Source organism: Clupea harengus, chromosome 7 (genome assembly GCF_900700415.2).
Source record: "Clupea harengus chromosome 7, Ch_v2.0.2, whole genome shotgun sequence".
NCBI classification, from domain to species: Eukaryota; Metazoa; Chordata; class Actinopteri; order Clupeiformes; family Clupeidae; genus Clupea; species Clupea harengus.
Window position 1 is genome coordinate 7,057,600 of NC_045158.1, and position 17,065 is coordinate 7,074,664.

The 17,065-nt window shown below is 43.4% G+C and overlaps 2 protein-coding genes across 2 annotated transcripts; both read left to right on the forward strand.

The window, feature by feature from the left end:
• The first annotated feature begins 5,819 nt into the window (after positions 1 to 5,819).
• On the forward strand, positions 5,820 to 8,335 carry selenoe (selenoprotein e). Its single transcript, XM_012815868.3, has 4 exons — positions 5,820 to 5,997; positions 6,166 to 6,242; positions 7,434 to 7,512; positions 8,025 to 8,335. Exons 1-4 carry the CDS (start codon positions 5,884 to 5,886, stop codon positions 8,166 to 8,168), a joined length of 414 nt encoding a protein of 137 aa, XP_012671322.1. The 5' UTR covers positions 5,820 to 5,883; the 3' UTR covers positions 8,169 to 8,335.
• Positions 8,336 to 8,747: 412 nt separating this feature from the next.
• Positions 8,748 to 11,790, forward strand: zgc:112294 (transmembrane protein 17A). Its single transcript, XM_031569951.1, has 4 exons — positions 8,748 to 8,987; positions 9,295 to 9,398; positions 9,504 to 9,617; positions 10,309 to 11,790. Exons 1-4 carry the CDS (start codon positions 8,861 to 8,863, stop codon positions 10,633 to 10,635), a joined length of 672 nt encoding a protein of 223 aa, XP_031425811.1. The 5' UTR covers positions 8,748 to 8,860; the 3' UTR covers positions 10,636 to 11,790.
• The last annotated feature ends 5,275 nt before the right edge of the window (positions 11,791 to 17,065 follow it).

A 17,065-nucleotide genomic window follows, 5' to 3' on the forward strand; every position in this document is an offset into this window, starting at 1 on the left:
TATTTTCCTCCATTTCATTCAACTTAGATGGACTCACATCACCACAATAAAAAAAGTAGGTGATATCAAGTGGGGTTGTATGAATTGTAGCGGGTATTAAAAAGACAAACACCGGGGCTATACATGATAACTTCCAGATATGGCAGGGGGTTGTTTGTGGAAAGAGGGGGAGGGAGAATCGTGAGCAGCAGTTGAGTAGGGGTTGGGGGGAGGGGATGAAATGACATGTTGACTGCCAGTCCAAACATATTCTCAAAGTTTGGCCCATAATCAAGTGCCAGTTCTACAGAAACAACCAGATCTTAAGACTGGGACCTGTAATCCAGCCAACAAAACCCAGGGCCACAGGCCTATTCAGATCCCCTTGTTGTTATGGCAACGGGAACAGATTGCATCCACATCTGGTAGCTATTTCAGCTCCAGGAGGAAGAAAAAAAAGTGGAGGAAAAGAAATTTATGAGTGAAGGAAAAAAAAGACAAATATTTTCTGCAATGCAAAGCAGAAAGAAGCATGGATAAAGTTTCACTTAAAAGGACCTCGTGTTTATTATAATTATAATTATTTGTTGCTGTTACTTTATTTACCAACAAATACCAACAATTGGATAAAGTCATTACATGAAAGCAGCCCTGGTATGTTTAGTTTACTTCATGATTGCTGTGCTATCAGAGTGTTCAGTGTGAAACTCCAGACGATGGACTGTGGAGGGGATTCAAAGGTTTGAGTTTTCTATAGAAGATCCCTTAAGAGTCACAAACTAAATCAGGATCTTATGGTCGGAACTTAAACTTCCACCCGCAAGTACATTTAAACTGCTTCCCACAAGGAAAAAAAGTATAGTTTTAAATTGCATTCTACAGTAACATGACACATAAAGGATAAGCTCACATCTCAGTATTTTAGCACCCTTGCTGGAGGCCAGTTAGGCCTGAGCCTGAGCTTCTCCTGCTTTTTTTGTTGTGAAGAGTTTTTGGTCCGTTTTATAGCTGCAAAGTCATGGGTCATTTTGGTTTGTTTCAGCCTATTTAATGGATCTTCGAATGTTGTAGCATTCAAGTCAAAAGCATGTTATTCCGCACTATTACCCTATATTATCTTGGCTAAATATCCCAATATGCTTATGCATACCATTGCCATAAAACCACATTTACTGGAAAAGCATTTGGCTCTTCTCCTTGAAGTAAACCACAAAATGCTGAGGTCAGTTTTCAACCCAGGAAATGGCTATGCAATCACGGATCTACAGAATCATATTATTTCAAGCGACGTTTAGGCTATTCATACCATGATTTAAGACTGACCAATCCAATATCATGCAGTTGCCAAGCTCATTCTAAACAGTACTAAAGTTCAACATCACCACCCAAGACTACTTCACACTCAAGCATGAAAAGCTCTGCTGTGCAACATGGAACGGGAGTCAACAGAAATGAATAGCTTATATAACTTCTTTTTCTTGAACCCCGATATTGTATTGGATAGGTTAAGTGCTGGAAAGCGTATCCAAGCCCCCTCTATATTTTGACTATGGAATAATCTCCTATCTTTATTATTACGCTTTAGACGCGGATAATCAGGTTTGGGTGACTGTTGTCTGCACCTCTAAATTGCTGTGCTTTTTTCCCCTTTGTCAGCATAATTCCTTAGCGAGTTTATTAAAGAGGATCTGGGTCTAATGGAAAACAGGTCAAACTCTCTCTCGCTCTCTTTTTCTCCCTCCAGTTTTCTCTCCCTTTCCCCCGACAGCCCCCTCCCTTTTTTTCTCTATTTTTCTCATCCTTCTCTTCCTCTCCTTCTCTCTGACTCTGTCCTCCCCCCTCTTCCCTCTTTCTCTCTGTGTAGAGGAAGGAAGCAGAGCGTTGGCTCCAGGTTTCAGTTTTCACATACTCCAAAGGCAGGCTGAGGACCTCTCTCTCTCTCTCTCTCTCTCTCTCTCCACACTCAAAGGGAGAATAGAACGGTTCCCAGCCACTGACTCTGCTCATCTTTACATTTCAAAACCAACATGAAGAATAGCGTAAATGTCATGATTTTTATCAGTATCATGCATCATACATTAACTGTCCACATGAGTGGACAGTAACCATTTTAGATGAACCATTAGGTCATTGGTCTTCTTGACCTGAGTCTCATTTGGTAGTAATAGTACAACCTATCCATTTCTCATGACTCCAGGTGAGAGTTGCTGTAGTCTCCTCTACGACTCTGGAGCAAGCCGGATGGCCGCCTCAACAAGCCGGAGCCAAGCAAGCACGGTTGTGGTGTGCATGTGGCAGAGGCCCCCGCTCGCTCTGCCGCCATTACGGGCGGCCATGTGTTTCCCATTAGCCAGAGACAGATTAGAGAGGGGAGCTGCAGTGGTAGCCTGTTCGCCCCTACGGAGCTGTGATGTGGTCAGTGCCTGGACATTGAGCATTAAAGTCCTCCTGCATCCGGCATGATGTCACAGGCGATTCAATTTCCTCCAATCTTCAAAGGTGTAAACACTGGGCCCGGTTGCCGTCTTCTAGGGGCAAACTTTGCAAAATGGCCCGTGCTGCTGCGCTCTAGTGAATTCCAGCGAGAAGATAGAGTTTCTGCATTTTTTGTCCGGCGAAAAAGTTCAGTCTACAGTTTCACAGAAATTCTTGAGACAGAACTGAAATTCAATGCTAGACTTTCTGGACTGGAGTGCTTCTAACAGTTAATGGAATGGAGGAATAGTATGTTGATATGGTAGCATACCCAAAAACCATATTCCTAACCAGCTCACATTCATGATGTAATCTTTTTGGGGATCAGAAACAATACAATCTGGGTAGTTGAAACCTCAAAGAAACTATCAAATGAAAGTTAATGTCTTGTTCAGAGACTCTTTACTCTGTCACGTAGAAGCATTATGACAAAGTGTGTGGGAAATTAAGTAGCAGTTAAACATATGGACTATGTCTGAGCTACTGCATTTATGTCACTGAGAGAGCAATATTTTAATGAATCACACTGGACCAATTATTGCTCCATGTTGCACAAAATGATTGTGGTCATATGTGGCCTATGTGATGTGGGGTCTTAATTGCTTCTGTAAACATCTTTCAGATTTATTACCTAAAATACATTTTTAAAAAAGATGTTGACAGGATGTTTTCAAAAGGGTATTGGTTCCTGTGCTATAATCTCATATCAAACTGCATGAGCTCAATATCTACAAACTACAGTTTTGACTGCTTCGAATTTGTTCCCTCATAGATGAGTTATGTCAATAGACATTTACCAAACGGGGTATCAATGTAGTACTGTTAATTATATGACCTAGTGCAAAACAAAGAACAGCAAGACAGATGTAAATAAAAAATCCATGTTGAAGCTGCTTCGGCCCCAGCCACTGTGTGAAATCTGTGAGCGCCACCCTCGGCCAGCCTGCTACAGATGCAACAAGCTAACTCAATTCCCTGATAGACCATGACACTGCGCTGTCTCTGAGCTGATTGGGTTACCAGTGTGGCCCTTGTCCCTGTAATGACACTGGCCGTGGCTGCGGACTCCTGGAGACCTGCGGACGCGGATGTGGATGCGGATGCGGACACACGCAGGGCTTGTTTGTGAATCGGACACCTTCGTGGCCAAGGATGCTACGAGCCGACTGCCGAGGGCTGAGAAACTGAAGACGAGGCCTGGAGATCCGGTGGAACAAGGCAGGGGAAAAAACAAGAGTGCTTCCGTTTCTTTCATTGTGCGTGTGGATGGCATGCTGGGAGCCGGTGCTGGATCAGGGGTTCCATCACAGGAGAGAGGAAGCAAGGGTGAGAAAGAGAGAGAGAGAGGGGGGGGGGGGGGGGGGGAGGGAGGACAGCCATAAAAACAGGACGTCTGATCTCTGTCCAAGGATATGTGGCTTTGTTTGGGTAGAGTAGCTCTCATGAAAGCGACAGGTGAGATATGCACAGGATCAATGTGTTTGTCTTCTGGAGAGGATGTCTAGGATAGATGTTGGTATATCAGCGTGCATTAGATCTCCGACTCCCTGTTTGTTTTGGAGTAATATTGGCCTTTATGAGCTTTTCAGCATCCCTTAAAGAACATAAGCTCCAGAAGTCTGGGGGAGAAAAGAGGATGTGTCCGCCAGGGTGAGGTCATACCCACATATGACTGTTCTAGTATTTTTAGGATTAATTGTGCTTCCTCTTTCATTCTCTCCTTTTCCGTTTTCTTTCTGAGAGGAAGTGTTGACTTGGACACATGTTATAGGCTATTAGGCTATCTGGACCCCGCCACTCATAGATGTGCACACAAACAAACTGTACGTGCAGCTAGGCACACACACTCCTTTTTGATGTTTTCCCACTTTTCAACGGGTCAAGGTTTCCTTTTCCAGATGTACATGCAGATAAAACAGAGCCCGCTGTATTAAACATGTGCACCAATTTTCCGAACGAACCGCACGGAGCCTTTGTGTTTGGACTGTAGATTTGCAGAGTAACTGGGTCTGTTTAAAATGGAGAGCTCTTTGTCATCTGACACATCATCGCTTGCACACGTCGTCCAGAGTGTGAACGCCGGGGCTCTGGCTTTGCCTGGAAAATACAGAAAGGGATGGTTTTTCTGCAGCATTCCTATCGGGAATGGTTTATTTTTGTTGGAAGCATAATTGTCTGTGGCTAGCATTTGGAAGTACATTTCGGCCGCCGCACTGCCAATAAATATAGACTTAGACATTATCGCCCTCTGAGGGTGACCCAGTGTAAATACACTCCTGTCTCCTAATTCAACGGGCGCTCTTAGGCCCAGACCTCCCATTAATCTGCGGTCATTACCAACACGCTACAGGAACATTTCAACTCTAACCGCGGAACCGAACTCTGCATAATGCAGGTTGCGGATCCCAGTGGGAACCACTTTAAAGCAAGTCAATGTTTGGTGAAATGACAAAGGAGAGGAGCAACCCAATCCGGTTGTACTGTGGTGGTTGTCAGAGCACTGTTTATCTGCAGTAGGGCTGGATACACACATGACACAATGCACGACATTCAGAGATTTCTTTTATCGGAGTATAGAACAAGAAAAGTGATTGCTGTGTATGTTGCAGGATATCCTTGACCTTTTCAAAAGGCTGACAGTGCTTATTAGTTCTGGTATTGACCATTCCCAAAGCCATAAGGGCATGATGTTGGTATTGATTGAGTACACACAGCATACTTCTGAGGCTCCGAAAGTCATTCTACAAAGGAATGAACTGACGTAGCTATGATGCAAGTAGACAGTTGAGACAGCACTGAAGACTGTTAACATGTGCTACTCAGAAATCAGATGTTTCTAATAGGGATCAAACCTGCTGGTGTCGTTTCATGCGCTTTTTGATACAGTATCCGTCTTAATGTCACCATTATTGTTTGGGGCTAGAATGCAGCTGTGAGCATATACTCCAAGGAGTTGGACCATAATTCAAATTTGTGCTAAAACAAAGGCTGTCAGCACAAGTTATTCATCAACACGGGTGTGGGAAAATCAACATGCGGCACAGACACTTTCAAGGACTGCACAGAACCAGGCAAAGAAGCGAGGAGAACAGTTTTTCATCAGGGGGTATTACACTTTTTTAAACTGTAAACTGATAAATGTAACACTACATTAAATATCCTGTGTACAGTCAATTGCATTTACATTGAAACTGACAGCACTGACAGATTTGGTTTTGAAAAAAAAATCATGTTCCGTATTCAGAGATGTGGGCCAATGGAAGGGTGACAAATGCACTGCCACACTTGGGGCGACGTGGTGCAATCACCCTCCCCCCCCCCCCCCCCCCCCCCACATCAGCCCTCCATATCTGCCCTCTGCTCAGGTAAAGCCTCAAACCACAAAGCAGCTGCTGACACAGTAACACAGCCAGAGCGCTAACCTCCAGCATGTGGGCCACTCTGCTGGTTGGACTCCTCCTGTGCTCCACCGGGACGGGGGCAGAGAACTCCTCTGAAACGTCGGCGGGGGAAGAGCATGTCATAGCCAGGGGGAAACTGATGGTAAGCCAGCGGCGCAGACTAATATGACAGGGACCCCGGGGTGTTGTCCTGGGATTGCACTTTTTTTCCCCCCTTCTGCACAATGCCGTTAGCTGAGCACGCTAACCTGCTCTCAATTTGTCTGCTCTTCTCTCCCCCCCCCCCCCCCCCCCCCCCCCCCCGCCCCAGGCACCCAGTGTAGTCGGATGAGCCATCAAGAAAATGCCTGAGCTCTACAAATTCCTCATGGAGCGCTGGGCCTTGTAGTATCCTTATTAGAAAACGACCGGATAAGAGTTATGAGCATATGTTGCCTGTAATTACCACATATCATTTTGAGAGCTTGGAGCCAGGGGGGCAGGTAGCATTTAGCCTTCTACAAAATGTGCCATGCCGAGTAGGCTCATGTTGATCCTCTTGAATACGCTCAATCTGGGCAGAACTTCAATTCTCTGGTCTTGCTCTCTAATAACAAACATAATCTATTCATTCTGTTTGTAGGTGAAAATAGGCAATTTTGATCTGGTCAGTCTTATTGAGAAGTTTCATCTGAGCCTCATACTGTTACTGCTAACTGATATTATGTATCCCTTCTGCTTCCAAGCCTTTACTATGGTCCATAGGTTAGCACAGGGTGTTTTCATCCATGTAAGTAGACATACCGTATTGCAGTGTGCAAAAAATGAGCAAGAATTAAGTGAAATAACAAGATATTTTCTGTTCCAAGAAAAGTGTGTTATCTCGAATGATTATGTTTCTGGCAATAATAGACAAAAAAGTTTGATGTATATCTTATTCAGAGTGAAAATATAAGGAACTTTAATGTGTGTGGTGGCAGTACATTTATAGGGTGTGAGGCAGTACCTGTCGATTACGTTCTGTGGTTTCGCGTCTAGTGAATATGAGGATGAGTGCGACTTTATAACGGATGTATTCTTGTGCTAAATTTGAGTATTTTGTGAAATTTACATTTAAGGAACAATACGAGCTTCATTGTATAACTGTACTTGGCATTTATTTACAATGTTTTGATCCTACCCCATTTCACGAGGCACTAGCACCAAGGGAAATGCACACCTTCTATTCTGTATCAGTCATGTGGAGCTACAACCATACCAAGTTTCATGTGAATTGGTGAAGTCCAAATGCAAACCAAACCATAGTGAAGAGAGGTAGAAAAAGAAGATAAAGTAAATGTTGACAAACACTATCTGACAAACTCTATGACTGCCTGCACGCAGCGGCAATCATAAATAGTAAGTTACAAAGAGCTGCATCAGAATTTCAAGGCCCATCCATTTTTGCAACAGAGGTACCGTACCAGAACACCAGCTGGTGCCAGAAAATTGCGAAGATTTCTTATCAAACCCTTGCATTTTCTACTATTGTTGTGTGCTACCAAAGCCAGCCAATTTCTTTCCCTTTTTTTCAAATCTACCTTGACCTCCCTACTTTAGTCATAACTTGGAGTACGATTCAGGAGAGGACAAAAAACCCAAATTAATTTTCTACAATGATAAAGACGAGGTTGTCAAGGTAAGGTAGTCTTACTCCATTTCCCTTCTTCATCTCTACTATATGCCTGCAGCACTTTTCTTTTTAACTGAGCGCATCTCCATTTTTAATGTTTCATGAGCTAAAGGCACACGCTGCATTTTGAAGCTGTCTTACTGGCACAGAGTTGCAGATAGTAAGAAACGAATCAATCCTGTGGTTAGCTGCACATTCATTACAGGCCCATTGGATTTAGTTTGCACAGGTTCTTGTGTTATACTGCCTTGCTGTGAACACAAAATGTATGCTACTCTGGTAGTTAACCTTTATGAGACGTTTCATGTAGTCAATGTGAATAATTTCGTTTTGTGGACCAGTGTTTTCAAAACAAGCCTACCGTGTACATCGGAAACTGGCGGGTCATGATGGATTCTATTTCTCTGGAGCTGCTCTGATGCAGGGATTCACGGGGCTGATGGGTGGCCTAAGCTAATCAAAATGATTCATAACCAAATGTTAACACTTTTGTCTGAATATTAATGCTATTTTCACAGACAGTTCCAGTGAAGGAGATGAAGGTAGCTGATATCGAAAAATTGCTGGATTCTCTGGGCTTCTACAAGAGGTCGGAGAAGGGAGAGGAAGTTCCTGAAGAATTCCAGAACTTCCCTCTCAGAGCACCGCGAGATGAATTATGATGACACCTAGTGGTCAAGCTTTGCCACTGCACTGCTAACAATGACGTTCAAGATCCAAAGGCTTCACAACAAGCCAGTTCTTGACACCGATGAATCAAGCATGCTGTAGCTGGACATTGCTGAATTACTCGGTATCACTTATGTGATAAATAAATGTGTACAAAATGTGATTGTGTGATGTGATTCATACTGAAAATGGATGTGATCTAAAATAAGCAATAAAAATAACATCCAAGGTTAAACAAAAAGAAGAGCAAAACAAGGATATTGGGTGGGATGGCAACCTCGTTATATGAAGGACTGGAAAGTGAAAGTATATACTGGAGAGTATAATAGCCTTTTCAAACACTATTCCTAAAATCTGAATATTTCTAAACCAAATTGGGAACCTGATGATTAACTCCTTGATGCTCATTGTGGTCACTCAAATACAGCTCACTAAAATAAATAAGCACACAGTAATACAACTTCGATGCTGACTCATCAGAGCTGAAATGAGGCAGGGGGAATGGAGAGGCAGGCGGTGAGCACTGGTTAATCCCCCCTGTCAGACTGCCTCTTCTGATTTAATCTGGTTAGCCGAGCTGTCCACCTCTAATCCCGTCAGTCCTCCAGCCAAGAAAATAACAACCTGCCTGCTCCCGCTCACAACGCAACAGTAAGCAAGGCATGGTGGCTGAGCCAGGGTCAGCATGCCGGTCTTCTACACGCCTTTACCCAGGAACATACGCCTGGGCCTGGCCAACCTCAGTGGCTCAGTGTTTGCCAACAACAGGACCAGAGATAGCTACGATTTCAGGGACAATAGTGACAAAGCAGGTACGAGTGCACCCTCCGTATAATCTCTGCTAAGCACACCAGTAGATACTGTGCCTGCACATTGTAGACACACAGTCACAAATAACAAACTTAAACAAAGTGTGTATCTCTGTCAATGAGCTACCAATGTCAAATCAAAGCCAGCCATTCTATATTATAGCAGGTAGTTCTGTCCTCTTTGACCAATTACAAAATATAAAAGACTGTAAAATATTGTGTTTAATTGATATAGAATTTGTAATTGATGTTGTAATATTCAGTTCCTCACCCAAACTCATCTATGTATATTCTACGACTTCATTTCCAGACAATGAGGTGGTGGCCCATTTACCTCTGCAGATGTTGATGTACTTCAATATGTATTTCTTTCCCTTCTGGTGGACCTCAGAGATGGTCATGCTGGAGTTAAAGGTGAGTGAGTGATTGATAATATGGTCGATATGGGATTGATTGATGGCTGTTAGGTTAGATCTGACCTTTATTCAACTCTCATTTAATTTGATTTCTGCTTCACAGTTTTCTCTGTTGCCAGCCTACTACCAGTGCCTTCTCGTGACAGGCGTGGTTCTTCTGACAATCTTTGAGATCATGAGAATCTACCTGGGTTATGTTGGCAACCTAGAAGAAAAGGTAAGTGTTAATTATGAATATATACAGTTAAGAACATATACAGCAGCCTGAGTGGCCTGTGTGGTTATATTCACAGCCCCTAAGCATATGTGTTAAAAATGGGATCCTGATATGATATGATGATGATACTGATTGTGAAAGTCAATGTATAATTGTGTGTATGTGAAACTATGTGCTTGTCTGTCTTTGAATATCTGGGTGTTTTGGAGCCTACGTTTGTTTATGTGTTTATGTGTGTGTGTGTGTGTGTGTGTGTGTGTGTGTGTGTGTGTGTGTGTGTGTGTGTGTGTGTGCGCGCTGCAGTGTGTGCACGTTAGGGTGTATGTGAGAACCCATGTGTGCCCACATCTGTGCCATTTCCTTCTACTGAGTTGTTTTGACCACTGAGGGGAGCCCTCGCTCCTCTCTCTCCCTCTTCTCTCTTCCTCACTCCCTCTTTCCCTCGCTCCTCTCTCATCTCTCTCCCTCTCTCCTCTCTCCCTCTCTCCTCTCTCCCTATCTTCTCTCTCCCTCTTTCCTCTCCCTTTTTCCCTCTCTCCTCTCTCTCTCTCTCTCTCTCCTCTCTCTCTCTCTCTCTCCCTCTCTCCTCCTCTCTCCTCTCTCTCTCTATCTCCTCCTCTCTCTCTCTCTCTCTCTCCTCTCTCTCTCCCTCTCTCCTCTCGCTGCTCATCTCCATCCCCTCTTTCATCAGGTGCCAGAGCTGGCCGGCTTCTGGCTCCTCACCTTCTTCTTCCAGCTGCCCATCCTGCTGTTCTTCGTGACCGACGAGGGCATCCTCATCGCCCCTCTGGAGCGGGCCGTGCACGCCATCTACCTGCTCTTCGTGCTGACCGAGACGCTGGCCTCCTTCCTGGCGCTGCGCGACATGAGCCGCAAGCTCACGCTGCAGTTCCACCTGCGCCAGTTCGCCGAGGTCGAGAGCCTGCACCCCATGGACATGGCCCACGCCTTTGCCACCTCCTACTATGGCAGGAGCGTGCTGCCCATGCCCACGGTCGACGACATGCTGCCCCACTGAGCGGCGAAAGCTAAATGGCCGTCAGGGGGCAACCAGACGATGAGATGATGGGGCTTACAGGGTCGATTATAAGGGGATAAAAATGCCATCTAAAAGATTAATTACCTCGTTAAGAGATTAATGCCTCCCCTGGGAGAGACATGCCATCACTATGACTGTGGTATGCTAATCAACCTTTTGGTCCATCAGGCTCGTAGAAGTAGATGGAGAGGAGTGTGCTAGCATGCTGTCTCTCCACTTGGGGGCACTAAAGGGTTGTATCCTTGAATATTTTTGTATCTGCTGCTATGCCACAATTTGTCAGGGATTTATTTGACATGACAGATGTATTCCCTTGTTGTTGATTTGTGAGCTGCAGTACGATTTCCTACCCTTTTGTACTACATATTTTAATACTAACGAGTAAAACGAGGTCTGGTGTTGTAATCACTCATAAATGCTAACAGTAGATAGGTAGCCACATCCTAAATTCTTGCTAAAATGGCTCTGCAATTAAGAAATAAGATTTGAATTCCCCAAGATATCAAACTGGCTGAAATGTAATAACATTGATGTATGATAACTGTAATATCTATGAAAACTTTTCACCTCACATTTGTTCAGAGTGCAATTTACATAATATGCTCACGGCCAAACAGCGGAAATATGAATCTATCTGGCACAAGAACACTCAAATCTGATTTCACACATTTCTGAGAACTTTCACAACCATACTGATATGGTAATTTCATCCAAACTAGAATGTTATTGAAATTGGTTTGTTGAACCTTTGTACTCTATTCCAAAATCACAAGTTCTTGTCAATATTCGAAACAGTAATCATGAGTAATATTGTACTAATGTTTAAAGAAAACTGGGGGAAAAAATGATTGACTGTTCCTGGCCTTAATTAGCTGAGGTTCTACTCACTCAAATTACCCTTCATAGGCCTATTCATAAACTTAGGAACAGGCTTTTATTTTGAAATGCCATCTTGGCAAGACGGACAGATGAATAAACAGTTGGACGTAACAGTATGCCTTAAAGAGTAACTCCACCCCCAGCTCTGAGCCTAACTCCACCCCCAGCTCAGAGCCTAACTCCACCCCCAGCTCTGAGCCTAACTCCACCCCCAGCTCTGAGCCTAACTCCACCCCCAGCTCTGAGCCTAACTCCACCCCCAGCTCTGAGCCTAACTCCACCCCCAGCTCTGAGCCTAACTCCACCCCCAGCTCTGAGCCTAACTCCAGCTCTCAGCCTAACTCCAGCTCTCAGCCTAACTCCAGCTCTGAGCCCAACTCCAGCTCTGAGCCCAACTCCAGCTCTGAGCCCAACTCCAGCTCTGAGCCTAACTCCAGGTCTGAGCCCAACTCCAGCTCTGAGCCTAACTCCACTCACTGCATCGTTTTTAGGAGTGGGCAATGAACTGAGACTTGAGATTTCAGAGCAGCATATGTAATTAATCCCATTCATCATGGGAGCTCAAATGGAACAGTTCTGGTGTCACAAGTGGGAGTGTGGCCTTACCTCTCACCACAAACCTTTTCTCTTAATAAACAGTAACGGAAGGTAAACCTAATTGTGTGCTGTATTATTACTGTCTATGATTGTATATGATAACAATTAATCACTCTTTCAGATATGGAATTAATAATGTAATAGGTCGGCTAACCTAGCAAGCTAGCTAGCTAAGTACATTTGCAACTCTCCTCCACCTCAATCCTTTCTGCTGAGGTGTCTCTACAGCATTGGCCTTGGATGACTGTAAACAGTAGATGGCGTGTTGAGCCATTTTCAACACATGAAATGCCGCTTCTTATAAAAATGGGAATTTTGTCAATATTAAGACCTGCGTTGATGTGTTTCATCACAGTTTGTTCATATCATTTAGTTTACAGTTTAAAAAAAAATTGAAGGTGCAGTTACATTTTAAGTTTAATATCACGTTCGAACACTATTTACAATTTCGCAACTGAATGCAAGTCAGAATAACATGATGTGTAAGTAGGCCTAGTTCATTTAACTTTTAATGAGATAACAGTTATATATCCAGCCAGTGGCGTCATGCCAATTGACTCAGGGCACGTAACTACATGACAAGACATGAGCAAAAACAAAATCCAAATATTTTAACCATAGAGTTGTGGATAATATGTTCTAACACTGCAATTAATGGAAACGGATGAGTTTTCATGCATACATACATCTTGTCCGCGCAGACAGCCGTCGCGACCCATAATTTCATGTCCCAGCAATTCACATGTCATTCAGGAGTCTCGCATTGGCATTGCCTAGGCAGCTGTCAGTGACTTCGGCAAGGCACAGCACAAGTTGTAGCTCAGACATGCAGACGATTGGGCAGGTAATAATTAAGTGCTGTCCCATTGTTATCGGACAGTTTAATAGAGAGATTTATAAAGGTCAAGATTAGGGCTATGGATAAATTGGGTAAATAAAAGTGCCAGTAACGACACACACATACAAGAGGGCAGGGGCGGACTGGGGGAAAAAAGTGGCCCGGGAGTTACTGTCAGACCGGCCCACTCAATACACGGCGCGCGGCCCAGTCAGTACACGGCGCGCTGCCCAGTCAGTACACAGCGCGTTGCCCAGTCAGTACACGGCGCGCTGCCCAGTGAGTACACAGCGCGTTGCCCAGTCAGTACACGGCGCGCTGTCCAGTCAGTACACAGCGCGTTGCCCAGTCAGTACACGGCGCGCTGTCCAGTCAGTACACGGCGCGCTGCCCACTCAATGCATCGCACGTATCGACCAGTCAGTGGCCTTCTTGGAAAAATACTCATACACTTAACATTATTTTGGATGATTACAAAGCAATTACATCATATATGTTTGTTTGACACATGGAATAAAATTATACTGGCTATTGTAACACTCCAATGTAGGTATAGTTTGCTAGATGAATATGCTTAACTCTGGGCTAGTATCAGATGGTTATACTGTACGTAAGCCTTAAGGAATCTGTCAAAGTCACTGTCATCTGCAGCCTACATGAGTGGTAAATAGGGATTATTATGTAAGTATGTTAAACCATTGACACAACACTATCAGCAAGCTATGGTAGTATTTAGTATTAGTGCCCCAGGTGAAAAAAAAACTACACTTAAGTACAATACATTTAAGTGTACTAAGTATACTTTTTTGTACTTAACTTTCCACTATTGGTTAGTACACTCAAAGTGTATTAGATAAATATACTTTAAATAGATGCGCTGAATTGAAATACACTATTTTTGTATATTAAAGTGTAACTTAGGTGTACATTGTACCCTGGGTCTTATCTTGGCTCTGGGGCCCCTGGCTGCTGCTTCTAGCAGCAGAATCATCAATCTAGATAACATATTAACATTGTTTATAATGTAAGTGTTGTGTGTAACACGGTGATTTTAGCATAACAAGCTAGCTGGTTAACTTAAGTTATTAGAAATGATAAGATGTCCCTCTTTACAACTACCACCATGGATAGCTTGCTCATCGATTGTAAGCAAGTAACTACGGCTAACATGTTAAATAGATAATCTCGATGATGACAACGGCGCCAGCTTGCTTATTTTACCAGATCATAACGGTCTCAATTTTGGACATTTATCTACCTAATGTTAGCTAGGCTAGCTACCTAACATTGACCAAGTCAACAACTTACCTTCTTATCACTGTCAACAGTCGGTGGTTTCCCAAATAAATCAGAGATTTTTGCATATTTTGATGCACCTTCCTCCAGACATCTTTTTTTTGTTCTCCCTGCTACCTTTGCGTTTTGGTGCCGATGACATGCTCTCACTCTCAAAAACAACTTTGTCTGCTAGCGAGTGACGCAAGTGTTGAGTAGGCAAGGCAAGGCAACTTTTTTTGTATTTTATTTATTTATGGAAGTCAATGTGCTTTACATATACAATAACAGGAAAGGCCACAAATAATTAAAATAAATTAAATAAAATGTAGGCTAGAGTGATTGACATTTAATAACACAAAACAAAGTTAGACTGACGGAAGACATTAGATGAGTAAAGCTTTCTTTTGAACTCCACTAATGATGTTTTAGGGCATTCATGAAAGTTTTCATACGTGGGATTCGTTTTAAATTTAGACCAGAATTTCAGAAAGCGAAATAACAGTCGTAAATGGCCCAGAGTTTTCAATCAGGCTAGGGCTGACTGCACACTTCACTACGGTTGCGTGCCCTGGCGGGGCGTGTATCCAAATCCAAATTTAAGAATCCTCATCCTCAATCCGCACAGCTGAGAACACTTTGGCTGTGTAAGAACCCATTTTCAGGCGTTCATTAATAAGGTGGAGATCTTTTCTTACGTTAAACTTCCGAAGTCCGTAAGAAGACATTTCAGAAGACACTTCAGAATTTTAGCTTTCAGAAAAATAGGCACCATGAGTGTGAATACAGATCGCAAGGAGGAGTATAAAACTCAGTCAGTGCTGATCCTTTAGTGAAGTTCTTAGAGCAAACTATACGTGTTCTGTGTAATAGGAAATCTGTAAATTCGTCCGGCGATCTGAGAGGGTGGGCCGGCTGGAGAAAACAGTGGGCCGGTATTTTGGACAATCCCAACCCCGTCGGCCCACCGGGGATTACCCCGGTATCCCCGATGGCCAGTCCGCCCCTGCAAGAGGGAAGGTCAGGTGTAAGTATATGCCTGCTGATAGTATGATAAACAGCCATTAGTTGACTGCAATTTATCCTTAGCATTCGAGGTAGATTAGCATTCACACTATGTGTGGACAGGCTAAATTGCTACTATCTTAGCAACATTGCATTTTGGCTCACTCTATGCCATGACTAACAATTCAATATATCGTTGATATGTGTGTGTGTATGCAGACAGTGGACTCAATGCATGTAGTCAAGTATTAGGGAAACGCTCTCCACATGGTAGGCCAATCGACAACAGGCATTTAACATTGTGCTACAACAGAGGCCGGAAGAAGAGAAAGGTACAGTCCTTTTCTATAGTTTCTCTACAGTTATTGAGGTAAACAGACACAGGTGTATCTCCGTAGGGATTCTTTCCATATTGTCAGAGCCTTATAATCACATTTAGAAACAAGTGGTTTATTTTAATGTGCTTCCTCCATAGGATTCCATTGTTTAACTGTTTTGCGGTTGCCGGTTTTAGCGTTCAAACTCAACTAACTTTTAATCGTTTTTTGTCCCTAGTAAAAATATGGACCCAAGAAGATCGAAAAATAGGGCCCAGGTTGAAGATCATGAAGTTTACCTTAAACTGGGGGTAGATATTACGAAAATAACATAAAATCATAACCTTGGTATAGTCTATTTAAAATATCAGCTGCTAAACAGAAGTTTGTGGTACTAGAAGGCTCTCAAGGTGAAAAATGGTGGTGAAGATGGGAAAGAACGTGCAGGAGATGGTGGATTTTCATATAAAAATATAGTACTCACAGTAACTCAAGTCACTAGGCACCCTAGACACCTGCTTGGCCCATTTAGTCCCAATACCTGCACACTCGGGGCACAAGCTAGGCCCAGAAACTAAGCACGAAGTTAAGTACATAAACTTGCGGCACAAAACACGGCACAAAACACGGCAAACAGTTTAAAATAGGGCAGCCGGTTGGGCTTAATTGAACCAATTAAGTCTCCCGGGTCCAGCCACTATCGTGGGGGAACCCGGACCCAACCATTGCGGCAGGGGAGTCCACCCCACACCAGGGCCACACTCCTCTTGTGAGTCACGGTGAGACGGGGGGTGGGGGTGGGGGGGACTGGAATTTCACCTTCTCACAGAAGCGTAGCGAAAATTTTTGGGAAAAGCTGACTTTGCCTTGAATTTGCAAATCACAGAATAAAGAAAGACTGGGGGGACTGGGCACACGTAATTGGTTTGGAGATAAGATAGAGTGGTCAGATCTTGTGTGACTAAAGTGCAGGAATCATTCCATTATGTGTTCTCGGCTCAGCCGGAGAGATCTGGAAATGGTAGGTAATGAGGAATTAAGTCAGCCTTACAGAGCAGTATTTTTCTAGATGAGGACAGAAACCTGACCCAGGAGATTAGAAAGTGGGGGAAAAGTATTAGACAAAGTTGGTAGACAAAGGTGACACATCTAATGGAAAGACCTACAGTAGGCTATAAGCACAAAATGAAATGTTCTGTGTTCTGCCACATTGGCCAAATAGCCTGAATAACTTTCAGAATTGTTCAGATACACATCTGTAACATCTTAGCAGACTATCAATGACAATAAATGGAGATTAAATATAGCTTTTGAGTACATCCATTAGGTATATTCAACATTTATATTCTCAGAACCTTAAAAAAATGGGTTAAGTGAGGAAGGGGACACATTTCTAAGGAGCATGATCTAACTGGATCTCCAAGACTACCTTTCTATGAGACATCCTCTCAGGTAGGTCAGTCCTATTTTCTCAGACACTGGCTCCTCTCAAATGGGA